At 35.6% G+C, this 27,183-nt stretch overlaps 12 protein-coding genes across 12 annotated transcripts; 4 read left to right on the top strand and 8 right to left on the bottom strand.

Moving 5' to 3' along the window:
- The first annotated feature begins 282 nt into the window (after positions 1–282).
- On the top strand, positions 283–1,987 carry B0P05DRAFT_559653 (kinase-like domain-containing protein). The gene is made up of 9 exons (XM_051580293.1): positions 283–499; positions 545–555; positions 603–762; positions 831–980; positions 1,031–1,038; positions 1,086–1,217; positions 1,264–1,304; positions 1,356–1,504; positions 1,554–1,987. Exons 1-9 carry the CDS (start codon positions 418–420, stop codon positions 1,865–1,867), a joined length of 1,047 nt encoding a protein of 348 aa, XP_051430608.1. The 5' UTR covers positions 283–417; the 3' UTR covers positions 1,868–1,987.
- A 4,654-nt stretch (positions 1,988–6,641) lies between these two features.
- B0P05DRAFT_478904 (hydroxymethylglutaryl-coenzyme A reductase-domain-containing protein) lies at positions 6,642–10,057 on the top strand (the record flags this gene model as incomplete). Its single annotated transcript, XM_051575035.1, has 5 exons — positions 6,642–7,331; positions 7,374–7,579; positions 7,641–7,953; positions 8,007–8,192; positions 8,252–10,057. 5 exons carry the CDS (start codon positions 6,642–6,644, stop codon positions 10,055–10,057), a joined length of 3,201 nt encoding a protein of 1,066 aa, XP_051430607.1.
- A 1,130-nt stretch (positions 10,058–11,187) lies between these two features.
- On the bottom strand, positions 11,188–12,209 carry B0P05DRAFT_575123 (uncharacterized protein; the record flags this gene model as incomplete). The annotated part of the gene is made up of 2 exons (XM_051581628.1): positions 11,188–12,023; positions 12,086–12,209. 2 exons carry the CDS (start codon positions 12,207–12,209, stop codon positions 11,188–11,190), a joined length of 960 nt encoding a protein of 319 aa, XP_051430606.1.
- A 191-nt stretch (positions 12,210–12,400) lies between these two features.
- On the bottom strand, positions 12,401–13,755 carry B0P05DRAFT_559645 (uncharacterized protein). The gene is made up of 2 exons (XM_051580292.1): positions 12,871–13,755; positions 12,401–12,778 (listed from the first exon to the last, which is right to left on the bottom strand). The coding sequence occupies exon 1, from the start codon at positions 13,655–13,657 to the stop codon at positions 12,875–12,877; it is 783 nt and encodes a 260-aa protein (XP_051430605.1). The 5' UTR covers positions 13,658–13,755; the 3' UTR covers positions 12,401–12,778; positions 12,871–12,874.
- A 382-nt stretch (positions 13,756–14,137) lies between these two features.
- On the bottom strand, positions 14,138–15,534 carry B0P05DRAFT_281406 (uncharacterized protein). The gene is made up of 5 exons (XM_051573431.1): positions 15,498–15,534; positions 15,398–15,452; positions 15,321–15,339; positions 14,613–15,249; positions 14,138–14,571 (listed from the first exon to the last, which is right to left on the bottom strand). Exons 2-5 carry the CDS (start codon positions 15,406–15,408, stop codon positions 14,192–14,194), a joined length of 1,047 nt encoding a protein of 348 aa, XP_051430604.1. The 5' UTR covers positions 15,409–15,452; positions 15,498–15,534; the 3' UTR covers positions 14,138–14,191.
- On the bottom strand, positions 15,389–15,933 carry B0P05DRAFT_478878 (uncharacterized protein; the record flags this gene model as incomplete). The annotated part of the gene is made up of 3 exons (XM_051575033.1): positions 15,389–15,452; positions 15,498–15,589; positions 15,628–15,933. 3 exons carry the CDS (start codon positions 15,931–15,933, stop codon positions 15,389–15,391), a joined length of 462 nt encoding a protein of 153 aa, XP_051430603.1.
- A 106-nt stretch (positions 15,934–16,039) lies between these two features.
- Positions 16,040–17,322, bottom strand: B0P05DRAFT_559633 (Derlin). The gene is made up of 6 exons (XM_051580291.1): positions 17,201–17,322; positions 17,085–17,150; positions 16,964–17,037; positions 16,811–16,913; positions 16,471–16,766; positions 16,040–16,401 (listed from the first exon to the last, which is right to left on the bottom strand). The coding sequence occupies exons 1-6, from the start codon at positions 17,288–17,290 to the stop codon at positions 16,311–16,313; spliced, it is 720 nt and encodes a 239-aa protein (XP_051430602.1). The 5' UTR covers positions 17,291–17,322; the 3' UTR covers positions 16,040–16,310.
- Positions 17,323–18,486: 1,164 nt separating this feature from the next.
- Positions 18,487–19,275, top strand: B0P05DRAFT_478803 (uncharacterized protein; the record flags this gene model as incomplete). Its single annotated transcript, XM_051575031.1, has 5 exons — positions 18,487–18,518; positions 18,561–18,626; positions 18,667–18,830; positions 18,882–18,965; positions 19,016–19,275. 5 exons carry the CDS (start codon positions 18,487–18,489, stop codon positions 19,273–19,275), a joined length of 606 nt encoding a protein of 201 aa, XP_051430601.1.
- Positions 19,276–19,318: 43 nt separating this feature from the next.
- B0P05DRAFT_591227 (uncharacterized protein) lies at positions 19,319–22,151 on the bottom strand (the record flags this gene model as incomplete). Its single annotated transcript, XM_051582878.1, has 7 exons — positions 19,319–19,332; positions 19,379–20,881; positions 20,926–21,090; positions 21,136–21,279; positions 21,338–21,904; positions 21,999–22,061; positions 22,112–22,151. The coding sequence occupies 7 exons, from the start codon at positions 22,149–22,151 to the stop codon at positions 19,319–19,321; spliced, it is 2,496 nt and encodes an 831-aa protein (XP_051430600.1).
- Positions 22,152–22,623: 472 nt separating this feature from the next.
- Positions 22,624–23,295, bottom strand: B0P05DRAFT_559615 (ELO family). Its single transcript, XM_051580290.1, has 3 exons — positions 23,020–23,295; positions 22,831–22,971; positions 22,624–22,781 (listed from the first exon to the last, which is right to left on the bottom strand). The coding sequence occupies exons 1-3, from the start codon at positions 23,272–23,274 to the stop codon at positions 22,689–22,691; spliced, it is 489 nt and encodes a 162-aa protein (XP_051430599.1). The 5' UTR covers positions 23,275–23,295; the 3' UTR covers positions 22,624–22,688.
- B0P05DRAFT_498542 (GTP-binding protein ypt1) lies at positions 23,296–24,310 on the bottom strand. Its single transcript, XM_051575411.1, has 5 exons — positions 24,209–24,310; positions 24,045–24,165; positions 23,927–23,974; positions 23,627–23,854; positions 23,296–23,579 (listed from the first exon to the last, which is right to left on the bottom strand). Exons 1-5 carry the CDS (start codon positions 24,220–24,222, stop codon positions 23,367–23,369), a joined length of 624 nt encoding a protein of 207 aa, XP_051430598.1. The 5' UTR covers positions 24,223–24,310; the 3' UTR covers positions 23,296–23,366.
- Positions 24,311–25,984: 1,674 nt separating this feature from the next.
- On the top strand, positions 25,985–27,177 carry B0P05DRAFT_559606 (uncharacterized protein). Its single transcript, XM_051580289.1, has 7 exons — positions 25,985–26,358; positions 26,405–26,455; positions 26,499–26,618; positions 26,663–26,676; positions 26,723–26,770; positions 26,827–26,959; positions 27,006–27,177. Exons 1-7 carry the CDS (start codon positions 26,015–26,017, stop codon positions 27,130–27,132), a joined length of 837 nt encoding a protein of 278 aa, XP_051430597.1. The 5' UTR covers positions 25,985–26,014; the 3' UTR covers positions 27,133–27,177.
- The last annotated feature ends 6 nt before the right edge of the window (positions 27,178–27,183 follow it).

Here is a 27,183-nt window from a genome sequence, read left to right as displayed (position 1 = left end):
GGAAGGGCAGAAAGACTTGTGTTCAAATACAATTTTTTTTAGGTAAAATCATTGTATTGCTTCTCATTGAAGGAATTCTGTGGTTTTTATTGTTCATTAAATAGCTTTATTCCTACTATCAAAGATATATTTCTATTTTCATGCGTACTATCTTTTTCAAACAGAACAACTTTATTTGGTAACAATCCTTTTTTAGCCAAGAAAAAATCATTCTCAACTTGTATAACTAAACCATTATTTGCTGAAGCATGAACACAATGCCAAACAGTGTTCCAATCTCAGCGTGTTACTCAAATATGAGTTCCGGATAAGGGTTGTGCAAAGCTGCCCGGAATTCACAGGTAAGCGAGAAAAAAAAATAAAATGAGGTGAAGTTGTATCATGCTCTTTTTTTTTCTTCTTCTTTGAAAACGAAATATGTCGCGTCAACCTGTCACTGTACCTTGTAAATACAAGACTGGTCGAGTTCTCGGTAACGGTACCTATGCTACTGTCAAAGGTAAATTCAATACAAGTAAATGAAATTTTAACGCAAAAATGATAGAGGCTATGCACGCAAGTATATAAAATGATAAAGAGTAGCCATATAAACATTATTTTAGATTGAAACTGGCAAGTATTATGCTTGTAAAATTATCAACAAGAAATTGATGGAAGGTCGCGAACATATGATTCGCAATGAGATCAACATCTTGAAACGTATTTCTCAAGGCAATAAGAATATCTTGAGCTTGGTCGACTACTTTGAAACGTTAAACAACTGTAAGTTGTTTCCCCCCTTTTTTTTTCGCGTTCAGCTTACCCACTCTCTTTTTTTCTTAAAAAAAAAGTATACCTTGTTACAGACTTGGCCTCTGGTGGTGAATTGTTTGATCGTATTTGTGAAAAGGGCAGTTATTTTGAAAAAGATGCTGCTCATATTGTTCAAACTGTTTGTTCCGCAGTTGCCTATCTTCATGAAAATGGCATTGTTCATCGTGGTAGGTGTATTTGTTGATTTTGGCTGCTAGTCTAATCATTTTGTATGTAGATTTGAAGGTAATATGAAGCACAGATGGATGCGTGCTTACATTTATTTATATTAGCCTGAAAATCTCCTGTTCCGTGAACGCGATGAAGATTCTGATCTGTTGATTGCTGATTTTGGTTTGTCCCGTATTATTGACACCGACAAATTCCATACTTTGAAAACCACTTGTGGTACACCTGGTTATATGGTAACTGATTTTTCTCTTTTTCTTTTTAAATAACTCAACTTTTTAGGCACCCGAAATCTTTAAAAAGACGGGTCATGGAAAGCCTGTGTAAGCTCACTAAAAAAAAAAGAGAATGTGATTATTGATGGAACTCAATAGTGATATGTGGGCTATTGGTGTCATTACTTACTTCTTATTGTCTGGTTATACACCATTTGAAAGATCCAGCAATATTGAAGAAATGAATGCTATTATTCATGCTGACTATAACTATGATGATCCTTGTTGGGACAACATTAGTAATTCAGGTTAGAAAAGAAGAGTAAATGAACAATAAGTGTATTGATTGTATTTTAGCCAAGAACTTTATTGATCGTTGTTTGACGATTGATGCTAATGAGCGTATTACTGCTCAAGAAGCCCTTCAACATCCTTGGTTGCTTGGTACTGGCGACCAGCCTAAAACTTCTGAAGAAGGAGGCGACTTGTTACCCAATTTGCGTACTAACTTTAATGCTCGTCGTACATTTAAGAAAGCTATCAACATGGTCACTCTCTCAAATCACTTTGGACACAGCTTGTTAAAAAATAATTCTACCAATTCATCTAGTGTTCCTGACGAAATTAAGCCTGTCAATGAAGGCATTGACCAAGTATTAGAAAGTTCTTAAAAAATAATAATAATGATGTTTGCTTGACAAAATATAAAATATGTCATTCTTACAAGCCATTGTGCTTCGTCAAAGTAAAAGAGAGTTCAAAAGCCATGTAGATTCTTGGCATTTGCTGTCCTACACGTATTGTAAACGGACTTAACGTTGCTTGAACATTAGGTAATGAGCTATTTAAATAGCCTCAATGCAGAGATCAATTTTCATGGAAATCTTTCATCGTTTTCAATATGTTTCTATTGAATGATCTATTGACTTTTGTTTGCATTGTATAGCAATCTCTCTGCCGTTTGGTACGACAAAACAGACAATTGTCTTTTAGGAGATACGAACAAACAATGGTGTAACAAAATTTAATCATCCATTTTGCCAAGAATAATTTAAACCAGAAGTTGTTCCTTGAAAAGAATGATACTATCAAGGAAAAGCAAGGGCAGGGGAGAAGGGAAAATATACTTAAGGAGGTGTATTTGTATATGTTCTTTCTCAAATCTAGTAGACAAACAAGTGCCTGCAGTTTAATAATTATATATTGATCAATATACTTCGCTCCTTGCCGTTATTCCGTTTTCAAGAATACCTTCAACATAAAATATTAAAACCAAAAAAAAACCGACACTCTCCGTCAATCTTAAAATGCGTCACCTCGACAAATTTATTTTTGTAATGATAATTGTTGGCTAACCTTAATTTGCAGAGCACCAGATAGAGAGGGAACTGTTCATATAACTTTGGCTAGAGAAGAGGCGGCCCTGAATATATAAAGTGCATAAATGTATTTCTTTAATGACGAACGCTCCGTCCATTCCAAACAGAAGCGTTTTGACAATATAGCTGCTATTAATTTTTTTTAGTATATCTATTCTTTCTGATTTATTTTGTAATGTTCTTTCTTCACACAAATAAATCATTTATTTTTAGATGTACTTGATAAATTACTGTTTATTGTTATAAAATGATTTGTTCTCTTTTCTTTTTCATAAAATGACTACAATTATTTCCTCTTCATTACTCATACAAAAGTGATGGCTTTTTGGAGTGGATGTAGTGTTCTCTAGTGACCCTCTCTCTACCCTATACTCTGTGAATTTTGGTTTGAACATGTCCAATAGAGGGTGGTCCTTAAGAAAAAAGTGGTGGTATATAAGAAAACCGTTGCTATTAACAGACCACTATTTAAGCTGTACTTACATGTGCTTTTCAAGTGATAAGCTTGCTCCTGTACATTTCTACAGCCGTGATCATGCTACACTCGGAGGTGAAAAGTGTACATTTTACCTGTATTCAGTGATAATGAACCGGTGCATTATGCATAACCACCAATCTCCTTCCTCCCTTTCCCCGTGCTATCAATCTCTGTTGTTGAATCTCAACAAAAACAGCAACAACAATCTTACCAACAATCTCAACATAGTGCTTACAATGCTATGATCAAGAGAAATCTTGAAGAGATAGAAAAACTAAAAAAAAGAAAGACGGTGCAAGAGTCATTTTTTTTCTGTTATTTCTAATACACCGTTTATTAGAATAAATATTTCTCTATACATCTTTACAATGTAATGTTATAATTAAAATAACGAATCATTATATATATGCTGTCATTGTAATTACAGGAAAATAAATTCCTGTACTATAAATGAGCAACAAACGTTTGTATCATTCAAAAGACGGCAATTTCTATTTTGACCTGTCTTTGAGATAGCAATTAGCAAAATTCAAGGACAAGCACCGAATCCTTAGAAGTTCAAGGCCCTCACACTGGTAATATTGTATATAAGGAAGTCCTTTAGACACGATTCTTTTCATTATGAGCCATTATTATTTAATTTCCTTTCATCTTACTTGTTATGAACATATATGAATTCATATGCATAGATCAATACATGATGATCATGGTAGAAGACCAGATCACATGCATGGCAATTGCAATGGATCTATAGTCACTGACGTTCACTCATTCTACTAGAAGTACTACATCATCTTCATAGTCAGAGATTATGAACCTAGTGACTCTGTTATTATTAATGGCCCTCATAAAGTGACAGTTAGAGCTGACAAATACATTAGCATTGGCATTTGACAAATATGTGATAGTTTATTCAAGTTCAGGTCAGATCATGTACTATTGACTGAGCTGACAACTTCCTCTAAAGATATTTCTCTTAATTGCTCCTGATCTAACAAACCAATCCGTAGTCAAGTAGCTAATCCCTATACAATATTTTGACCGAGAAGAAAAAGTATAAATATCTCGACATTTTATAGCAATTGAAAAAGATAACATTTCTTGGAGAAATAAAAGCCTATACAAGTTCTAACGGATTTTCTCTGTGCTCTTACCTTTTCTCTAATTTTATATCTATTCTCTCTTCATCTCACAACATCAGAGTCGATATGTGTCGATATGTGTCGATGTTGTTGTGATGTAAGAGAGAAGATAGAAAACAAAGAAGTCGATTAGAACTTGTATAGGTTTATTATCCCAGAAAATATAGATATATATCGTTTTCTAGCTCTTCATTCTCTAGGTATTTATATATGAAGAGATGTCGGAGTAAATAGTAGTAGGGCTCATGCAAATGACTGAGTCTCTATTATCATAGACTACTTTAAATTAATTAAATAATGTAAATTATGGATTTCGGTTATAAGTCTTGATCTACTAAAAGGCACATTGTCTTATTCAGTACAAGAGGTTCTTTTATGTCTATTTCTGATGTAAATTGATTATGATATATTTTAGTATGTAATTGAAGACTTATTTAATGTCAGATCATCACAGGTACTACGACAGTCTACAAGCGAATCAAGAGCCAGTGTGCGCTCCATTGCGTCCTCTATTGCGTTGAAACAAGGAACATCTCTTGATGATATACAGACGCTGGACAACTGGGTTGATTCAAGGACATTTCAGAACCATTATCGGCGGGAACACTTATCGGTAGTAGACTTTACCAACCAAGTAATTGGAGCAGATCTACCAATGATTCAACTTGATGAAGGCTCTAACAATGATGAAGAAAACCAGGAGTTTTTCGACACTACGGAAGGTTTTTGATCTTTCTTACGCTGGAGCAGCAATTTATGTTTACTGTTCTATATTCTCTTGTCTAAAGTTACATAGTGATGATAGAAGATATAGAAGATCGCACTATAGAATTATCCAATAAGGATGTCCTGTATATTGGTCATATAATCCAAGCACAGACCATCTATTTATTCTCAACGATTACCCGGTTTCTCTTGTAATTAGAGAACTATATAAAGCACCCTGTTTTGTATGTTTAATAAACGATTCGTGCTTGATATCACAGTCAGTAACTTCTATTGAAACCGGCACACATCGACACAGATCGACACAGATCGGAAGCTATTGATTTTTACTGAAGTCATAGTTTGGATTAAACTTGTTTATAAGTGTGATTTATACCTACTACGCATGTAAATTATTAGCCCTCTACAATATTAGATATTAGTGAACAGAATAAAAAAATAACACTTGTCCAAATAATAATAAGTTTCATCTTTTCTGGAAGTTTGTCATATATTGCTAATGATGACTGTAAGTATGCAACTGATGACAATAAAAATATGGACAATTTGGTCTTACTTGGGGACAATTAATTTTGGCTTAGTGTCATTTAATTTTGGCAAAAGTGACATTTATTTTTTAGGAAAGGACATTTACTGACAAACTGAATTTTTTTTAAGACAAAAATCTCGAAAACGGCAATCATTTGCTAATAAACGGCCAATCATTTTCATGGTAACGCCATTTATTTTTTCAGAATGGACAAAATCTACCAGACGCACTGTGTTTATCAGCCGGACTGTATCACCAGAAACAGATATGGCTTTCAAACAAGTTGTGCAACCGTTGTGGCGAGTGTGTATGCTCTAGTTTCTTTCTTTCTTATCAAGTGTTTTTTGATATGATCAATACCAAAATGCAAAAATTAAGTGGCGGTCATGTCTACAAAATACAATGACCCTGGCTAAGCATTTTGATAACATTGATCATGATGACGAAGCTTACTAAAAGGGTGTACACATATTTTGCGGCTAAACGATAATGTACGGCATTCTCATAACAGTGTGCCTAGTTGGGTTTCAAGCAACGGAATCGAAATTCATCGTGGCCTTTGAATGAAAACCAAACTTTCTTTTTTTTTTGCTACTAAATCGAAGATGACCTATACTTTAATAAACACAAAAGAAATTGCTGACAAATAAAGTCTTTTTTGAATAGCCTTGTCATAAACTACAGTGTTTTCAGATATTCACTTATGCATATACTTAAAAACAAGCCACAAAATAATGGCGTATCAGCATATTGATTGGCTCGCATGTTGTTTCGCTTGATTAACTTGGCACAATATGATGCCAGATACCCCTCCTCCTCGTGCAGAACAATGAAAAACCAACCTCCTATAATAAGTTTCTCCTCAGTGTTTATCTTTTCTGGCAGGGACTCCGCTTTTTCTTTTTGAATCTCCTCTTTTTGCCCCACCCCTCTTTCTGTCTCTTTTTGTGTCTCTCGATATAGCAGCATTTTATAAACCCCCCTTCCTTTTTTTTTCTTCTTTATCTTTTATTTGTTTCAACACAAATTGTTTTCTTTTCTAGTATAACGAGGGAAGAAAAATAACAATAAAAAAGGATGGCTTCTCTAGTTGCAAAACATAGTGGAACAACTGCTTTTCGGTCCATTTCTACCATGTTTGGCAAAGGTATTCATCGTGCTGCCAAGTTATCATCTCGCAATCCTATTGAGATGATTGCAGGCATATTGATCTTGTCTTCTTTCAGCTACTTTTACTTGTTCAACTTGGCCCGTACTTCGGACATATTCTCTGGTACTGTTACGCGTCTTTACCCGACCTTCGTTTACGCTGATAAAGACGCTACTCAGTTTCAACAATTAACACGCAGTGAATTACCTAGCAACCAAGATACTGTCAAGATTCAACTCAAACAAATTTCTATTACTTCTGCTGACAAAGAGAATGTGATTGATACACATGCCCTTAATAACATTCTTCGCTTTCAACGCACTATTGAACACACCTTGTTGGATGACCATGTCGGCCAGTTTGGCTATAATGCTTTATGCTTTAAAGATGCTCAAGGCCAATGTTTTTCTCAATCTCTTTCCGATATTTTTGGTCAGACATTGACAGACGACATCAAGAAATCCATCAATACTTATCCTGAACTTGCTCATTCTATCTTTGGTGATTTGGATTTAAATGCTTCTACTGCTTCTTCTATTTTGCTCTCTTTTGCCTTTAATGCTTCTACCGGTTATCGTCAACAACTGTCTTCTTTATGGGAGCAAAAGGTGGCCACTTTATCTTCTGGTGATCTCATTTCCCTTTCAGACACAGGTCATCAAGAAGATATTTTTACTTGGGGTTTTATTATTACTCGCAATATAGTTTTCCGTATCAAGGAATTGATTGAGGTAATTTATTTCTTGTATCACCACTGTACTTATATTTTTTAGATGGCTGACAATATTGATATTATTGTGATCTTGGCAGGCTATCTGATGATGGTCACTACTTTCATTTCACTTTATATGAATATGAGATCCATGGGCTCTCGTTATACTTTAGCCACTGCTGTCATTGTCAATGGTTTCTTTAGTTTTATGTTTGCCTTATTGACAGTAAATGCTCTTGGTGTTGATGTCTATCCTGTCGTATTAGCGTAAGTCTTTTTTTCTTTTTTTACTGTCATTTTTACTGTCATTTTTACTTACAACTTGTAGTGAGGCTATTCCCTTTTTAGCTGTTACAATTGGGTTTGAACGTCACTTTAAACTCACTAAAAGAGTATTCGAGTTCAGCAAAGAAACATCACTAACCAAACAAGAAATCAGAAAAACCATTGTTTGTGCTGTTGATTCCGTTGCCTTGCCTATCACTAGAGATTGCATTATGGAAATTACAGTGCTTGCCTTGGGCGCCAAGTCTGGCATCTCTGGATTACGTGAATTCTGCCTTTTGAGTGCTATCTTGTTAGCTTATGATTTTATCATCATGTTTACTTGGTATACTGCTGTATTGGCATTGAAACTTGAGGTATTTTCTTTTTTTTTTTCATACAATTGTGTTGAACTAACATATCGTGATAGCTGTTGAGAATTCGTGAGATTAATGCAACGATTAAAGGAACATCTACCAGTGAAACTACTGGAACAGGTTACATTCGTCGTACAGTCGTAAAAGCCTTCAGTGATAGCACAACAACATCAACAACAACGAACAATCAAAACCTCAAGTCTGATGAACCTCTTATTGGACGAGTCAAGCTATTGATGGTAAGGAAGCTTATTGTCGTCAACAGTAACTTAAAAAAACCTGTTTGTTGCATAAATAGATCGTAGGCTTTGTTGCCATGCAGCTATTTAAAGTTTGCACTACATTCCAAGGAACCGCTGGTCCTCAAGTCAGCGTCATGGAGCCTGGCGTTAGTAATGTGCTTGAAAAGCTCCTTAAGCAGCATCGTGCATCCAATGATAGCAATTTGTCACTCTTGATTGAAGTCTTTCCTCCTTTGCCTTTCCATATCACTTCTAGTGTACGTAAGACATTTGTACCTGAAAGTATCCGAAGACCTTTGGATTACTTGTTGGAGACTTACACTGTTTATATCCAACATCCTGTTATCTCTAAATGGATCATTGTGGCTCTCTTTGTCTCTTTGTTCTTGAACACTTATCTTTTCAAAGTAGCTAAGCAGCCTGCAAAAGTTGCGGATATTCAACAACAACAAAAGACTCCTATTTCTCCTTCTCCTCAACAAGTGCTTAAAAAGCCTGTTGTTCATGAAAAGAAACATCATGCTGGTGTTCATGGAGTCATTCGTACACTTGAAGAATGCATGGCATTGACACAAACACCTGAATCCTTGACCGATGAAGAAGTTATCCTTCTCGTCCAAAAGGGCAAAATGGCTCCTTATGCTTTAGAAAGAGTTTTGGGTGACCTTGAACGTGCAGTCAGTATCCGTCGTGCTTTGGTTTCCCGTGCCTCTATTACAAAGACCTTGGAAACTAGTTTGCTACCTCTTCACAACTATCATTATGACAAAGTTATGGGTGCTTGTTGTGAAAATGTTATTGGTTATATGCCTATTCCTGTAGGTATCGCTGGTCCTATGAACATTGATGGCGACATGATTCACATTCCTATGGCTACTACTGAAGGTTGTTTGATTGCTTCTACGGCTCGTGGTTCTAAGGCCATCAATGCTGGTGGCGGTGCCTCCACTATCTTGACAGCTGACGGTATGACCCGTGGCCCTTGTGTTGAATTCCCCTCGATTCTTGGTGCTGCTGCATGTAAACGCTTTATTGAGGAAGAAGGTGCTGCTGTGATTACTGAAGCTTTCAACTCAACGTCTCGTTTTGCTCGTCTTAGAAAACTCAAGGTTGCTCTTGCCGGTAAACTCGTCTTTATTCGTTTCTCTACTACCACAGGTGATGCTATGGGTATGAACATGATCTCCAAGGGTTGTGAGAAAGCACTTTCTGTTCTTGCTGAACGTTTCCCTGACATGCAAATCATTTCACTCTCTGGCAACTATTGTACAGATAAGAAACCCGCTGCTATCAATTGGATTGAGGGTCGTGGTAAGTCTGTCGTTGCTGAAGCTGTGATTCCTGGTGCTGTTGTCGAAAAAGTCCTCAAGACCACCGTTGCTGCCCTTGTTGAACTCAATATTTCCAAAAATTTGGTTGGTTCTGCCATGGCTGGTTCTGTAGGCGGCTTCAATGCACAAGCTGCTAATATCTTGACTGCTGTCTATTTGGCTACAGGTCAAGACCCTGCTCAGAATGTTGAGAGTTCTAACTGTATTACCCTAATGAAGGCTGTCAACAACAACCAAGATTTACATATTTCTTGTAGTATGCCCAGTATTGAAGTAGGTACCATTGGTGGTGGTACCATCTTGCCTCCTCAACAGGCGATGCTTGACATGCTTGGTGTACGCGGTCCTCACCCTACTAAACCTGGAGCTAATGCTCAACGCCTTGCTCGTATTATTTGTGCTTCTGTCATGGCTGGTGAATTATCGCTTTGTGCTGCTTTAGCAGCTGGTCATTTAGTCAAGGCACACATGGCTCATAACCGTGGTAATGCTCCTGCTGCTCCTGTACCTGGCAGTTGCATCAAATCCTAAAATTCATATTTATATTCTATATATCTCTTCCCTTTTACCATTAATCTTCATGTGTTCCTTAATTTCATAGACAAATCTATGGATTCGTTTTCACATATTCAAGGTGATCCTTTTTATTTATTAAATATTTATTGATCATTTCGTACAATGTACATTAAACAAAAACCTTTAAGGAGACCACTCCTATAAAGAAACATACACACACACATAAAATATATATTGACAGCCCCTTTTATTTATGTACAAGACCTATTTCAAGTCATTCTGGTTTTTCTGGAATATGTTGTATAAGAGGATAAACTCTCTCTAATGCATGCAGTACATAGGCATCATTTTTGCTAGCTAACATGATACCTAAAGGTAAATCATCCTCTTCTTCATCCTCACTATTGGATCGATATCGAATGGCTTGCCTTAGTTGAATACCAATAGACTTTCGATCTGATTGACGTAGAATGGTTTGAACAGGACTTGCACCAATAGAAGAAAGCTTTGTTAGATACACATAATCATGAGACGGAATTGACTTTCGAACCCTAACTCTATCAAAAGAAGGACACTGTACAAATGTCATGGATATAAAAGAAAGAAAAAGAAGATGAAGAAATATAAATAAGACAGAGTTGAATATTTAAATGATCATGCTACTCATCTTTTTTTGGCAAATGGTATGAGCTTTTGGGCTATTCTTGGATTTTGAAAACCGTTTATGAACTCCTCTTGAATTGACTCGGAAATGCAAAAAAAAAAATTTCTTTGTTAAACAAGTGTTCTGGATACAAACATGCATTTTTAGTTTATATAAAAAAAAAACTAGAGCTATTCAATAGATAATCTTGTTCAAGGAGATATAAACAATAAACTAGGCAAAGTTAACATGTCAATAGACATTGCAGTTGAGAACAATCAAATCTTTTAATAGAACCATTTCGTTAAAAGAGATCAACCAATATACTAAAATCAAAATGACAGCTTTATGCCCGGAAGTCATAACTTACATGATACAAATAAACCATCATTCTCTTCATAAAAAAAAAAGATTATTTCCTAATGCATTCGGAATGTATAGATAAATATATTTTCATTTTTAATAGAGAGAAAAAGGGGGTATGAACAAACAAGCCATAGTGCTATGATTGCTTTGATTTCAATCTTGATTCCATCACTTCTAATACTTCTGTCACGTCATGCTCTTCAAAAACAGGTCCGGTTCTTGAACATTTGGCTCGTTTCCTTACTTCATCGCACAATTCTTCCACATCAAACTGGTCAAAATCAGGATGTGCTGAAATTTGGGCCCATACTTCAGAGCAAGAGATAAAATCATCAGCAACAGTCGGACTGCTGTTTTGCAAGAAATGATCTGTCAATGCTTGTTGCATTTCATTAAATATTTCGGATTTGGATCGTTCTCTGCCTGCTTCACTAGTCACAATAGGTACAGGATGACTTGCAATTGTCTCGTTCAGAAATCCATGTGAATCAAATAAGGGCTCGGTCAAAAGTTGGTTATAAGCATTTGAACATACTTCTTCTTTCAATCGCTCACAAAAACTGATACCGTCTTTGTCTCGAATACAAGCAACAGCAGATGAAGGCACACGCTGCAATGTCGTAGGTGGTGTTGTGATCACAGGCGATTGTGTATCTGAAAACGAAGGTGGTGATGAATGATCGTCCACAAGGGACAGGGATCGCTTTTGCCCCTTTTTTTTGTTAGGTGACATGCTATACGTGGTTTCTTGCGACTGAAAATGGCGTAATGCTGCTCTAAGTTCCTCATTCTCTTTTTCTAATTGTGCTACCTTGATCGCATGAGCTGCTTCTATTTCTTTGATTCGATCCTCTAGTTCTTTGACATAGCGCTCCTTTCGTTCTCGAAAAGCTCGTTGTGCTGCCCTGTTTTGTTCTTTGCGTCGCACACGAAGGTCTGCCGATGGTAGAGCATTGCTAGGACCTTTGTCTTCTATAACCCGAGAAATCAATTAACAATTTAAAATTTTAGCTAATACATACTCATCGGCTTACTAATATTAGATGACATATTCAACGTCGTATTTAACCAGCTTTTATCGTTGGATGATGTTTCTGGACGAGGTAATATCGGTGGTGGTGCTGTCGAAGGCATAATGGGCCTAAAAGAAGAAGGCATTTTTGGTTGTATTGTATGGTCAGCCATAATATCAATAAACAAAAGAAAAGAAAAAGAAGAAAAAAAAAGAAAACAAGCTGGTACCATTGACTGTAGTTCCGGTAAAATAACTTTCCGATACATTAGCTCTCCGGTAGAACAACAGATTTCTACTTCAAATGTGCGATACTTTTTTTTTTTTTTTTTTATTACAAGCTTCTTGTGGCATGTCCAGCAATGCCTTGTACTAGCTAGGTTCAGAAGTGATTTTGACAAAAATCAATGATTGTTTATGCTGATATTTTTTTTAATGTGTTGCTTCTATGGCAAAGGGAAAGATCTGTCCTTTTTGTTTCTGGTTCTTGTTTCGTTTTACTTTTCCTTTAAAGGCCCATCTCCCCTTTGAAGTTTCTTAATACTTCTCTCCTTATGCTTTTTGTTTACTAGGCATAGCTAGAAAATTATCTTAGAACTCAAATAACAGATACTTTATTTCATGCATTTAAACATTTACACGTTGGTATCTGCATACTACAAGTTCCTTTTTGCATATAATAATAGCAAGAGAGAAATGTTGAAAGCAAGAATAGGTATTTTGTCATGTTGCACAATCACAAAATTGATGTTTTCAGCTCTCTTCTAACCAACTATTGTCCTTTTATTATATCTTATATTCTTTTAGCCCATTATGAAATAATACATGTTGCTTTTCTTTTTCTGATAGATCGATGACTTGTAATGCCTTCCTCCCAGGCCTGCTGAGACTCAAAGCCAATCTTCATATTATAAGCTGCATAAGAGTTTGCTTTTACCCAAGCATCTCCAATTTCAGCTGTATAGTCTGATCCTAACCTCTTTTTCAATGCAGCAGCAAAAGCAGGTCCCACTAATTCTAAGTGATGTGGCTTGACTTTATAGAAATAATGCCTGGCGCCTAATTCTCTTAATTGTTGTGCCAACCATTCAGGATCACCTTCATCATAACTGTCGCTTTTCTTTTTTTCATTAATATCTTTGATGGTTGTGGGTGTTGAAGGTGGAGAATCCAGCCCAGTTGGACAACAGTGCGCTACATGGTGCGCTCTTGCAATATAAGAGATCATGCCTGTCAATGCTCTTGCTTGTTGAAATACGTTTGTAAACAATTCTCGACAATCGGGCTCCATTTCAAACAAAGCATCATAAAAAGCGAGACCAAATGCATGTGAAGGTGATACGTTGCGATCGTCTGTGTCGTGTCTTGTTTGAGTCACTTTTTGCCAGCTTGTACGAACAAGATCAATTTGTGTCTGTGTCGGTGATAATTCTTGGTCGATGGAGACTCTGATGTTTGATATCATCATTGGGCAGCGTGTAGTCATCTCATTAGAATGAGGTGAAAGTGGTGGTGGCTTTGAGTGAGGGAATCGTGCCAAAAATTTGATAATATTAGTATTGTTTTTTAAATGTTGTTTTGAAGATTCTGACATAGTTTAAAGAAAAAGAAAAGAAAAACAAGACAATGGGCATCTTTATTTATGCAGTCTCAAGATCAAGGAGAGAAAAATAGAAAAGGAGACGACTCATGTAAACAAATAATAAAAGCCTTAACCTTTTCTCTGTCATTGTACTTTGTTCATTATAAGGTTCTGTTTCACTAACTACTGTTTTTATAAACAAAGAAAGAAAAAGGGGGAATGGCTTGTAATCAAACAAGAGATATTACAATAAGACATACATAGGTGATTTAACTCATTTGAACTATTCGTGTCAGCCTATTCAATCCAAAACCAGCTTTCTTTTCAAATGTATTCATTTCTCTGCATGTCACCATCAACATGAACTGACATAACTCTCTTCCTCCTTTTTTCCTTACCCCTTATTTTCCTTTTTTCTCTCTCTTGTCCCACTTCAATATGAATTCTTTCATGTCAAATTCAGCTTCAAAATTCCAAAAAAAAAGGGTTCATCGTTAGTCTAAAGCTATATATTCATTCTAATTGTTTAATTCTGATTTGAGAGTATTATTTAATATCTGTACAAAAAGGAGGGCATAGAGACCAATCGATCGCATCTTGCTTATAATCAGCCGGTTTTCTTGCCCAAGCGGCATGAATGTTACTAAAAGCTTTTCGGTCTTTTGCTTCCTCTATTAAAGTGCGCCATTTTTGTCGATATTCTGCAGGTGTACATCCCACAAGCTTACTAAATAAAGGTGCTGTCGATTCAGCAAATGATTCCATGTTATTCTTCCATAAAACACCAAGATCGAGACCCCAGGAACCGAATGGAATGGAGACAAGCTTAGAGGATACATCTGCCATGCCCATTGCTTTTAACAGGTCTGGTAAATGGCATGCCATCCTTGGCTCCATTTTTCTTTTTTCTCTTATCGTGTTGATCACTAATGATATCAATAAAATGCAATTCCTTTTTGAAACTTACATTCGGCTTCCCATAGTTTGCCCAGTGGCCCGAGGTTAAAGGTATAATGATCGATCTCCAACAGTTGAATATAACCACCAGGCTTTGTCACACGAACTAATTCTTGTATCGCGCACTTCCAATCGGAAATGGTAAACGAGGATGTGACAAGTCTTTGCTGTACAAAGTCAAAATGATTATCTTCAAATGGTAATTTAGCATTCACTACGTTTGCCTCATAAAATTCGAGGTTCTGTAATAGTTTGCGTGATATTGGTGGAGAACCATTAATAAATAACTGGCCAATACGAGTGGTTGTTTCCAGGTGGTCTTCCTCTATATCACTCATTGAGGAAACAGTGGCTGTGTCTTCAATATGGGATGATAATAACTGACTGTGAATTTCACTACTATGGGTCGTATCTAGGGATGAGTCCATCACGGGTGTGGTTGTGTTCTGTAGTTTAGTAGACAGTTTAGGATGCATGGGTGTAAATAGTGTCTGTGTGGGCTTTGTGCAGGATATGCTGGAAGAATTGGCTGAGGATTTGAATGAATTATCTTCTTCAAAATCAGATGGTAGTAAATCACATAAATCAACAGCGGTAAAGTGACATTGGCGGTAATCTAATGCCATGTCAATGATATAATGTCCAGGCTAAAATCAGAAGGTTGCACAAAATAAACATTGGTATTTGACAGACAATTCACCAAAAAAAAAAAACTTACCCACATTCCTGGACCGTAGCTACAAAAGAAAAGTGGTCAATAAAGATGCTCGTTATTATGTATATACTTTACCCTACATTGAGTACATGCATACCCTTTTGTAAATCTTCTTCTATTGGAGCTACAATATTACTAAATCAAGCATTAAAAAAAAAGCCTTGTGCAATATAAACTTACCTTCTAAATGCCCAACGAATAATAAAAGATAACACACGCAGCCTATCCAGTTCTAACTGGTCGTTTGGTAATAGGTTTTTATCTAATACTTTCTGTCATCATCAGTCATTATCGTATGTTAAACGCATACCTCATGATGGTTAATGTATCGTCTGCCCTTAAACCATCGAAAGGCGCCACGTGGGCCAGATCCAACAAGCGACGCTTCTCCCTCAGCTAGATCCTCTTCGTCAACATTGTCAATCACTACAGTGGGAATATCCATGATGACTGGTTTTTGAAGAGCTTTTTGTTTTTTTAATTCATTTTCATCTTCTTCTACAATATAATTGACTGATCTTGGTCGCCTGTGTTTCTTTTTTTTTATTGGCTTCAGGTGTTCAGGTACATGTTTTGATGAAAAGGTACTTTTGATATCTGAATGACTGTTTCCCATTATGACTAAAGAAAAAGTAAAAAAGAGAGAAAGAAAGTAAAAGTTGAATTGAAAAGATGGTTTAATTGTACGGAGTTCGTTTCTTTGTTCACTTCCCGCAAAATGAAAAAAAAGAAAAGAAAAGTAGAACGAGATAATTTCTTTGATTAATTATTTTTATCAAACTTAACTGATAAATCCATACTCTCTTTAATTAGGTCGAAATATTTAATGTTCGCTGATAATGAATCGAACTCCTTTTTCTTTTATTGAATTGTACATCTTGGAATATCATCCCAAAGAAAAGAAAAACGATAATCTCGAGAATAGAAATGCTTCAAAGTATTTTGTTTTCTAACTGCTCTTTCTTTTGATAAAGTAACACACTTTTTAACTGCTTATTCCTGATTGTTGATCCCGTTACTGTCATTTTCTTCCTGGATATCAACTGTATCATCTCTAGGTCTATTTCCTTCAACCAACCATCGACTATTATACCATAATGTAGCTAAAGAATTAAGTGATAATGTTCTTTTGATAAAAGCTTATTCCACTTACATAAGTCTTGGTGTTGCTAGCCATTTTTTGCCACCACTCATAGGATCACGAGGCCAAACGTCTTCAAAGAAATAGTAAATGTGTCCTACCAAGACACCTAAAATATCCCCTGTAGGCACCTGGCCTCCTAAGCATAATGAGAATATCAAAAGAACCCAAGGTAAATAAGGTGCAGTAAAAATAACCAGACCCAAGAAATTCAATCGAACATATGGGTTTCTTCTAGCCCAGATATAGACCATGGTAAATGAAAGTGCTGAACCCATAAAAGGCAAACTGGCGAATGGAATCATCACCTATGCATGATAAGCGTCTATCAAAAAGGAAAAATGTTGCTTACAGATATAACAAGTAAAACACTAGCTGAGAATAACATAAGCCAGACATAATCTGCAGGTTTGTTTCTATAAAAACCTTCTTCCATCATTCTACTATATCTTGCCCTACAATCTATGTGTCAATCCATTGGTTGTTGGTTTATAGTTTTACTTGCAAGAAAAAGATATGAAAGCAGAAATCGACAGATAATGGTCCAAAATAGAAAAAGTTGGTTATCAATCGCCACCACTAAATAAAAACGTCAATATGTGCATTGTTTTGCTTTGTTATTGTACCTGAAAGTCGCGTGCAATACTTTCATAGTTTAACCAAAGTTGTAAAGGGTGTATGAAGCCCATTTGCTATTTGAAGAGTAAGTTCATTGGTAGTAATAGGAAACAAAGTAACATACCACTGCTATACTTGTGCAACAGGCTGCAGAAATATATATGCGTGTGATGGGAGGAATCTCGTTGAACCAAGTCTCTAAAGGTGTTGGCATAATAAAGCGTAGTGAAAGAGAGAAAAAAAAAAGAAAGAGAAATTAATAGTTGTAATGCTGGCTATCAACGATTGGGCTGTAAAGGCTACTTTTAATGCGTTTTCACAGTTTTTGGGGAAATCAAAGTCATCGTCTTATATCTTCTTAGAGAATGCATAGACAAGCACCAATAATTCCGCTATACAAATCATATTTATCTTTGCTATGACAACAGCCTAACATCGTCTGGTTAGGTTTAATTCAGATGAGCAACAAAGCAACTCTATGGCCTTTAATTTCTATTTTCGCTTTACGTCTGCTGAATTTCTTATGTTAGTCTTAAGGGTAATAAGTATTGCATATTTCAGGTGGCTATTAAGCTGCGACTATGATATAGCAAAATTCTCGGATTTCAATCGTATTAGTAACAAATGTTAGCCGTGCTATTAAGTAATACAAAAATAAAGTAAACACTGCTGTATGCAATATAAGATAGTTGTCATTGCTTTACTGTCTTATGTAAAAAGCGCCCACAAAATAATGACAATGCCTTAGTCACTAGAAAAGCTTATTCATTTAGCACGTAAAATATCTTGGATATTTTAAAGTCTCTTAGAAGGAGCACCAAGTGAAATTAGTCTCTAAATGAAGCAGAGGCACTTTAAGTCAAATTTTCATAAGCTATCTACGACAAATGAAATCAGACTTGACCGAGCCATAAGTCTAATGCTTATTGACTTTGTTTGCTTAAACCCTAATTGAAGAATGTTGAGCGAGATTGAGAACGATCACACTTCGTTACAGATACAACTGATTGTGATATACTAAATTTGTTGCTATATTTCACAAGACAAACAAGTCTCTTTTAATGAGCCCTATGCGTCATTAAGCAGCTTCTTACATAAAGAAAAAGATTGCCGAAAAGGTCAACCTAAAAAACATCTGAGTTTAAACGCAAGGTTAATGCATAAACACTATCGTTCTCCTTTTTTTCGTTTCTTTTCTTTTTTGTTACTTATCATCCTATGTCTGATATTGGAAGTGATGCCCAAGTCTCACCTTCTGGACTTATAAAAAGTAAAGAGATATGATTCATAGACATATTATTCATGCGTATATTAGATATAGTGGAAGATTTATTTTCGTATAATACAGTCAGGAGAAAACGAGTATTGGAATACTATTTTTTTGAGGATGCATCATTATCTTCACCTATCATGAGTACAGAAGGCGTTTTAAACATTCAATAGTAAGTTTAGGGTACGTAAGCTATGTAACTTATTTGTATTAGTGTTTATACTGTATGGCAAGCCATGAACAGGAGAGAACCAAGAATTAACAACATCGTTTTTGATGGGTAAGAGAATTCATGTGAAAATAATTATAAAAATCTATAGACAAACAGCCGTGATTCATTTAACACAGACCATTTCACCTTGTGTTTTCCCTTCTTTTATCCAGTTAGAAATACCTTCTATTACCACACTTTACTTTAAGGAAACAGATCAAGATAGCGGTTTATTAAAGATATATCGACAGGAAGATAGTTGGACTCTTGAAGGTAGGTCGTGTGTATGGGTCACATGCACACTAAATAAAAAAAACAATAAAGGGATTCTTCAATCTGTACCACTTGTATCGTTTTGGTATGATCATGTATTACGTCTCATTATGGGCAAACTTGTAACAACGACAGGTAAGCAACAAAAGACAATATGTAGTTTATTGACGCATGCCTATGTCAAGGTGATTTACTAGATGCAGCCATTCAACAGGCTGAGAAAATGACACTACGTGGTCAAGAAATTCAACGTATTGGACGTGATTTGGCAATAGAAAATATGGAGAAATTGGACGAATATAAACTTGATTTACATGAGAATTATCTTAAAGGCATAAGAAATTGGCGAGAATCATGCATTGATGACATGGACTATTCTACAGGTTCTCCTTATTTAATCAAAGAAAGTTTTCATGATGATATTGATGGTGAACGATTTGATTAATAAAAAAAAAAGACTTTATTTTAACAATCATAGCCAGCAGCAACTACAGCAGCTGCACTGTTCATATCAACAAAGGGTCTTAGGAACGAGTCAAAATAGTGACAAAGACGTTCAAAGCTAGCATCTTGATCTTCGTCAATCGTGACGCGTGTGCCAATATAACCGTCAGGACGAACAACGACCACTTCAGGTTGATGATGTGAGATATCATAGGCCTTGTAACACTGTTGATCATGATCGATAAAGACTTGAGCTAAACCGCAAGGAAATGTTGAATGAACAATGGCGGGTGGTGTGTTGTTGAGGTAGCGAGTTGCTTCGTTTTTACATGAACTGGTGATAAATATCATAGAAAACAAAGGAGATGTTGAATGATTATCTGGTGATTGATATTGTGAATCAAATGAAGTTCTGGGAGTGTCTAATGAAGACTTGCGAAAATCAAAAGAAGAAGAGCAGGTAGATATAGAAGATAAGGATTTATCGCCTACACTATGTCGATTGTTGTTATAGAGTTGGTCATATTCATATCGATGAATAAAAGACAAGGGCGAATTAAACCTTCGAACAAACGATTGCACTCGTTCAATGGAGTCTTGTAAAAGTGGACCACAAAAGATTAAGAGTGTAAATGTGAGACCTTTGTTGAGTTGATGAATACGTTCTGAGAGTTGATGATGATTCGTCTTGATACTTTTCCATCTTTCAGGCGAAATAAGTGCTGAAGCAGTAATGATCGGTGTCACAGGTGGTGCTGATGGTGTGGATTGTGTACTGTTGCGCTTTTTTAATCCAGAATTTAGGTTTTTCTGAAATACAGCTAAGAGAGTAGAAGATAGATTACCGGTTGTAGCCGAGTTAGATCGATTTCTTTTCAATTCTTCTAATTCAAGTTCTGTCTGAGATGATGATGATGATGGTGGTGGTGGTGGTGATAATGGCTTTTGTGGTATAGGTAATGTTTTGCTTGATATAGTGGGTGAAAGAATAAGCTTTGAGTTTGTTGTGTTTTGAGACGAAGTCATAAATAATAACTGAAACAGAGTATAAGGCTTTAATTTAGCATTGGGTGCCAAACAGCCTGGTTGAGATTTCTGAAATTCGATGGGTGCTGTTGTTGATGGAGGTGGTGCCATAAACACAAATGAACTTGTACTTTGATTCAAATCGTCTTCGTTTAACGAAAGTAGATCTTGTTCCACAGCCTGATGGTTTAACATGTTGGACAAGAATGGCGTGTCTCCTACAAAGCAACTTTTGAGTCGCTCCAATTGGTACACCAAATCTCGTGTATGCGAGGAATTTAAGCCGAGGATCCCGCCTTCTTCCTGAAGTTTATAATAATCCCCAATAAAGTTCATAAACAGCGTAGACACATACATCACTTCTTCAGTCTTGTGTCGCATTTCAGACTCAAACGTCTGGAGCAGTTGAGGGCAGGCACGATGGCTCAAATGAAGAGCGAGTTTCCAACATAGGTTATGTACTTGAGTGAGGTGCATGTTGATATCAAACATTCCAGGAGGGTGAATGAGCTGAGCTGCACTTCCAATCAAGAAACAGCTAGCATCTGTGCTGTATTCTTCAGACACACTTTGATCTCCTCCTAAATAACAAGGTTTAGATACATAACATTCATGTGCAAATTACCATTCCATCGAGTATAGTTCTTGACCTTGCCAAACTCGACTTTGTAAGGTTCTAACACTGAACGTATATGCTCAATAGCCAATTGAACAGGAATTTCTTGATCAACCGATACTTTACTCCAGCTTGGTTTATGCTCAAATGTAACAAAGAATTGATGTTGGTGACCTATTACAAATTAAGTATAAATTTTAATTTCCAATCGAGTCTTACCAATAATGTACAAAATGTCCTTTTTCTTGCATATGACTGAAATGTGTTTTGCGCCAGGAAAGTTGGTTGTAATAATATTGATTTGTAATGTATAGAAGATCCTGGTTGCCTTTGTACTGCCATGATTATTTCTCAATGGTATACCTGCCACAAAAGGTCAGAAAAAGGGAAAAATCGTATGGGGAAGGAGACTGAGAAGTACCTAATTTTTGTCTTACAAAGCTTGTTTGACCGTCTGCGCCAATCACGACATTGGATTTCCAAACTTTCATGGTTTGTGTGTCTGTGTTTTTGGTAAAAATTGATTTAAATTGAGGCTGATGATCTTCTGGTATAGGCAGAGGTCGGTATTGATAGTACAGGCTTCCCATTAATGAAGAAGTGAGTGGTGCGTATAATTCAGGGGAAGAAAAAGACCGTTGATGTGTGTGTTTGATGTGATGATCAATGTCCATGATTTCTTGTTTATAATCAATCTGAATACCGAGTTGATGAAGATGTTCTTTCAAGATAGCATGGACAATTGACTTTTCACAAGAGAAGCAGTAATTAAAGTCAGTTGTATCATTTTCCCAAAGGCGTATTGTTTGTTGATCTAGGGTTGTGGCCTGACTGCCACTGCCTTTGGTATGATAGACATCAAACTTGTAATGACGAACACTTTTTTGACTAATGGCTGTTAATAGACCGAGTTGTTGGAGGAGTTGTAAACTTCTTGGTGTAAATATTAACAATTCGTTTTGACGAGGAAAATGACCACTGAGTTTGTCTATAGGTCTTTTTAGATCTTATATATCCTCTTCTGCCTTTCTTTTCTTTTCATTTTTTTTTTTTTTTTTTTTTTTTTTTTTTTTTTTTTTTACCTGCAATGTGAACAGAAAGTCCAATTTTAGAAAGAAGAATGGCGGCATATAAGCCAGAAATTCCTTTTCTCAGTGAATTAGCATCTGTGTATCTTGTCTTGTGTTTTCAGTACCTGAACCAGAAATAAACACGTCAGATTGATATTCGTACATGGCAAAAGAAAGTAAGTAAAAATAAAAAATAAAAAATAAAAAGAAGAGGGAAAAAAGAGAAGAGAGGTAAAGTTTAAACTTTTTTTTCCCTGCAGATCGTTACACAGCCGAAAAAATTATATTCTAAAAGATGCATTGATTTTATTCCTTGCTTTTATTTCTTCTTTTGTCTCTTGTTGTGGCCACTGCTTTTTCATTGGTGTCATAGTATTTGACAACCATATAGACCATGGTTACATTGATACTAGCAGACAGCAAAACACAATTCGATTGTGGACAGACACTCACTTGGTACGCTGTTAGTACAATACCAGCCAAGAATTGAACTATTTCTAACAAGAAAGCCATGCTCTATAATAAAGGAAAATAAGTCTATATCAGTCAATTCAACCTACTTACCTTTATCCAAGAAGCATAACGCATATCCAAACCACTGGTAAAAAAATAACAATATCGAAATATTTGTACAAAGCTAATGATGGATATGGCTAAACTAGTTTTTTTTTCATTCTGATTTCTCATATACTGTTTATAGACTTACCTTCCAAATATACTTTGATCTTGTAACCAACTCCACATCATGAGAATGACAAACATATGTTGATACCAATGCAAAAAAGGAATTGATTTCTTATATATAAAAAAAAAACTAAGTTACGATTGTTGTTGTTATTTTTACCTTTCTGAGCGCAAGTATGACAGTATCGAGAAATGCGTAAAAGCGTAGCAGGTAACACAGGTACATTGAATACAGCATGTATTTGCCATGCGTATTAAAAAGTGGGTGTTCAGGTGCGTGACAAAACGTGCCTAGGTGAGTCTATCAAAAGCCATTAATGCTTACTTTTAATGCTATTTGCTTACTTGCATGAATGAGTTGCCATAAAAACCAGGATGAAAGGCACCACACACATATACTACACAAGATCATGGATGCGTTATAGGACAAGATTCCTTTATGTGATTTCTCAATTCTTGTTCTTTCTGCCATATACCATCGAATAGACAAAATACCAATAAAATAGACTACCCAACTAGTGTAAATCACACTCAAATCAGACATAGGTGTGGAACCATAAATCCATTGAAAATTCTGTATAGTTAAATATTCCCAATGCCACATGAATAGATAGTTAAAAAAGAAAAGAAAAAAGAGATATTATATATGTGTATTTTCGGCATCGGTTTAATCATCGGTTATAAAAAAAAAAGTAACTAACAACAACCACCAGATTGTTGAGGTTGGACAGCAGCACCTTGACCAACCTTGACGGTTGATTTAGCTTGTTGTTGTTGTTGTTGTTGTTGCATAGTTGAACCCATTCTGTCTTTGATTTGCTTGGCCATTGTCAAAAAAGCTTGCTCGACATTAGTGGAATCTTTAGCTGAAGTTTCCAAAAGAGGAATATGAAGACCATCAGCAAATTCCTATCAACATGTCTAAGTTGACCATGTATATGTGTATTTTTTTTTACCTTTGCTTGGTTTGTATCAACCACCTTTTTATCAACCAAATCACTCTTATTGCCAACTAATAATTTGTTGACACCTTCAGCAGCATAACGGTCAATTTCTTGCAACCATTGCTTGACATTGTTAAAACTGTCTCCGTCAGTCACATCATAAACAACAATGATACCATGTGCACCTCTGTAATAAGAAGAAGTGATTGTGCGGAAACGTTCTTGACCAGCTGTATCCCACTAATAAAATATGAGCTTTCCCTCCCCCTCTTCTCACCCCCTGAACACCCTTTCTCTTTCTCATTATCTTACAATTTGTAACTTGACAGTCTTTCCTTCAAGTTCAATAGTTCTAATTTTCTATGTTATAGTTAGTATAGCAACATGATAAGTTTTTTTTTTTTTTTTTTTTTTTTTTTTTTTTACTTACAAAGTCTACACCAATAGTGGAGATGTAACTTTCAGTATAGGTATCATCTGCAAAACGTAATAAAAGACAAGATTTTCCTACACCAGAATCACCAATAAGCAAAAGCTTAAACAAATAGTCACTACATGAATAAGTTCATCTGTTCATCTTAACTGATTACTTACTATTCAGGGTTCATTTTTTATAAAGAGCAAGTTGTTTATAGAAAAAGTGAAAGAAAGAAAGAAAAAGAAATAATAAATATAACCTCGAGTTATGTCTTTTTTCGTCATCATTATCATCAGCCCAATTTGCACCCCATTTCCACAGAGTCACACACACATACACATTATTTAGCCTTTCTCTTTTCTTTGTATATCGTAGTAGACTGCAAACATCAGTTATTTGTTTCTCTTCATTCAATAGGGAGACACTCTGTCTATTTTGGTGTTCAATTCAAGAAATGATCATTTTTGCGTAAGTATCTTGTTTTTTTTTTAATCAAATAAAGTGTATTTGCAGGTATATCATCAAGAAAAAAAAAAGCAAGTTTATGTAGTGAAAGTATTTTATCAGTTGACCGCGTCTCATGCTTGTTTGTTACAATTCTTCATGAAAGACATATAAATACGATGAATTAGTTTTATTCAACCGCAAGGTATTATTGATTCCATTATTATATTTCTTGAAATAGGTCTAGTTAAAGAAAAAAAAAAGTGCAAATTTTTTCAATGTATCAAGATAACCAATAAGCCTTCAAAAGGAATAGACAAAACTGGAGTATTGCATAAACATACAGAGGGAGTGTACGGCATTGTTGTGCTGGCATAAATGCGCCAAATGCATACAGACAGTGTCTGCCATCGTATAGAATACCTTTGGTTGAGAGGCATATTTTGGTCATTTTGGACATGTCGCCTTTTTTGGTGCAGATCAACTCCAAAGGTATTCTATATGACGGCAGACACTGTCTGTATGTTTCTATATGTTTTAATGCGCTTTGGTTTTTGTTGGGATCTCGAGTAGTTATATCACTCGATGCTTTGTATGATATTGATGTAGAACAAACGACCTCTTTTTGGAGCTGCATCATCATGTTCTGTCAATCAAACGGTCTTTTGTTTGCCCTTAATAGTGTTCATGCATAGCCAAAAATATCATACCCGCCTTTTCTTGCAAGTTTTTACATTGTTCTGATATAGAAAGGTAATTCTGTGACAATACCTTCCGCTACTTTGGCTTTAAAAAATTCCTTGTCCATTTGGACCAAGTGGAGTTTTCCTCGTTAAAGCAAACGATGCATCTTGGAAAGAAAGCAATCCACTATAAATAATCATGTCATTTTTTCCCCACACAGGTTATCTTTGCTTTGACAATCAATTCAATATGTCTTCCTTTTTATCTAGCTGAGTGACCTATCAATCAATATGTCAGCCCAAAGAATTCGTTTTGATAGATAAGTATAATAAACTGTAAGAGAGACCCAACACGCTATTTTTTAAAGTAAAGGCAATGTATGTCAAGTCTAACAGAAGCTAATGATGCATAGTCGTACTATGCATGACTTTATTGCTTGACAGTTGGAATGTCGCACACATGTTATCCTTTAAAGAAAATGTAATGAAAATATATGTCCCTGGATTATCTGAACCTTTTTCTTTGCCTGATGATAAACAAACAAATATTGACTTTGAGCTATGTTGTTTTACAAACAATAGACACCAAAAGAAACCCTGCTTGTAATAAAGCAAATGATACTAAACTTTGTCTTTTACTAAAGAAAGCTGCAGATATAAACTCTTTGTCGTTACCAATGTGTTTCTTGATCCTATAAGCATAGACAAAAAGGGTTATACATGACGTTTTTTCCTCGGAAAAGGAGTTCTATTATATAATCTGATTTTGCTTTGTTTGCTTATCATTGAATGGTCCGTGGGTTGTTTCATACAATACAGTCACTTTTTTTTTTTCTTTCTTTCTTTTTGTCTATTATGCAATCCTTGGTATTTTCTATTTTGTTCTTTTTATATATATATTATATTATGCCTAGTATTGATCATTTATGGACAACACCAGAAGACATGATGCCAACTTCGGCATTGTCTGTATCCCCTATCATGACACATTCATTGTTTGAAGACACACAAGACCGTATTGGCATTGTGTTACCACCACCACCACCTACACGATGGACAAGAAGATTAGAATCAAGGCGACTTTATCAATGTTTAAATGAACAAGCTTGTAATACATCTCCATTGTTAACTGAGAATGGAGAGACTATCTATACAATGTTGGATTTTGATGTCATTTATGATGACGGAGGACAATATGGGTAACCTTATTGCATTCATAAGCAAAATAACTGACTCTTACTCTAGAGCCATGTATGGTGTAGAGAATGTATTGTCAAATGATGGTTCTGTGTATTGGTAAATAATGATTGACATACAGCATGATTGAGCCTATTTTTAGTTCAGGAAGAAAAGGAACTGTCAATTTGTTATTACAGTACTGTGGTTATGTCAAAAGTAAGATTATTGCAGACACAAGTTGTTCTGTGTCCAAGATGATCATTAAAGCACCGCAACATGGGTAAATAGGTAGAAGTGATAATTTCATATTCATGTCTATCATAGTTTTACTGCGCCTTGTAAGATACTCTACCGAGATACATCAAGAGTAACTTGAACTTGTAGGTAAAGAAGGACTGGTGTTCATTTCACATAAAGAAATCAATGTACAAGGTATTTAGTCTTTTAGGTCTAGATTTGATTTCTAAAAAGAGAGAGAGAGAAAATAGACACTGCTAAATTTGATCATTTTACAAGACAGCTTTATGAAGAATACAAGCAAACACATCAAGATGACACAGACCCAGTCGCATGGTTTACACTCGCACAAGATAGAACATGTACCATTGACTTAGAAACAAGGTATACGTTTGTATTCTATCCACTATTAACTTACACTTTTTATCAGATCAGGAAAATACATGCTGATTAAACTATTAAGAGCAGAAGTTGAGTCTGATAATATTGATGTACAATATATTGGTTTAATAGGCTATGCTGGTGCAAGATCCTTTGTGTCTGCTAAATTACGATAGGTGCACACCCTATAAATAAAAAAATAAAATAAAAAAATCTATCGCGTTTTT

Source organism: Gilbertella persicaria (genome assembly GCF_025201335.1).
Source record: "Gilbertella persicaria strain CBS 190.32 chromosome Unknown B0P05scaffold_55, whole genome shotgun sequence".
Lineage (NCBI taxonomy): Eukaryota > Fungi > Mucoromycota > Mucoromycetes > Mucorales > Choanephoraceae > Gilbertella > Gilbertella persicaria.
The sequence above is the reverse complement of the archived record's forward strand: the minus strand, read 5'-3'. Positions and strand labels throughout refer to the sequence as shown.

Coding starts and splice junctions, on each gene's coding strand:
- B0P05DRAFT_559653 (XM_051580293.1), top strand. CDS start 418: ATGTCGCGTCAACCTGTCACTGTACCTTGTAAATACAAGACTGGTCGA. Junction 1,218..1,263: donor GTGGTACACCTGGTTATATG/GTAACTGATTTT, acceptor TCAACTTTTTAG/GCACCCGAAATCTTTAAAAA. Junction 1,305..1,355: donor ACGGGTCATGGAAAGCCTGT/GTAAGCTCACTA, acceptor GGAACTCAATAG/TGATATGTGGGCTATTGGTG.
- B0P05DRAFT_559645 (XM_051580292.1), bottom strand. CDS start 13,657: ATGTCAGAATCTTCAAAACAACATTTAAAAAACAATACTAATATTATC.
- B0P05DRAFT_281406 (XM_051573431.1), bottom strand. Junction 14,572..14,612: donor CAAACTATGGGAAGCCGAAT/GTAAGTTTCAAA, acceptor TGATATCATTAG/TGATCAACACGATAAGAGAA.
- B0P05DRAFT_559633 (XM_051580291.1), bottom strand. CDS start 17,290: ATGCCAACACCTTTAGAGACTTGGTTCAACGAGATTCCTCCCATCACA. Junction 17,151..17,200: donor GTTGCACAAGTATAGCAGTG/GTATGTTACTTT, acceptor CTCTTCAAATAG/CAAATGGGCTTCATACACCC. Junction 17,038..17,084: donor GTATTGCACGCGACTTTCAG/GTACAATAACAA, acceptor GTTTTTATTTAG/TGGTGGCGATTGATAACCAA.
- B0P05DRAFT_559615 (XM_051580290.1), bottom strand. CDS start 23,274: ATGTGGCATTGGGAATATTTAACTATACAGAATTTTCAATGGATTTAT. Junction 22,972..23,019: donor TTTTATGGCAACTCATTCAT/GCAAGTAAGCAA, acceptor GGCTTTTGATAG/ACTCACCTAGGCACGTTTTG. Junction 22,782..22,830: donor TCATACTTGCGCTCAGAAAG/GTAAAAATAACA, acceptor TTTATATATAAG/AAATCAATTCCTTTTTTGCA.
- B0P05DRAFT_498542 (XM_051575411.1), bottom strand. Junction 23,975..24,044: donor CCACTATTGGTGTAGACTTT/GTAAGTAAAAAA, acceptor ACTATAACATAG/AAAATTAGAACTATTGAACT. Junction 23,855..23,926: donor AGACTGTCAAGTTACAAATT/GTAAGATAATGA, acceptor ATATTTTATTAG/TGGGATACAGCTGGTCAAGA.
- B0P05DRAFT_559606 (XM_051580289.1), top strand. CDS start 26,015: ATGCAATCCTTGGTATTTTCTATTTTGTTCTTTTTATATATATATTAT. Junction 26,771..26,826: donor TAAAGAAATCAATGTACAAG/GTATTTAGTCTT, acceptor GAGAGAAAATAG/ACACTGCTAAATTTGATCAT. Junction 26,960..27,005: donor ACCATTGACTTAGAAACAAG/GTATACGTTTGT, acceptor ACTTTTTATCAG/ATCAGGAAAATACATGCTGA.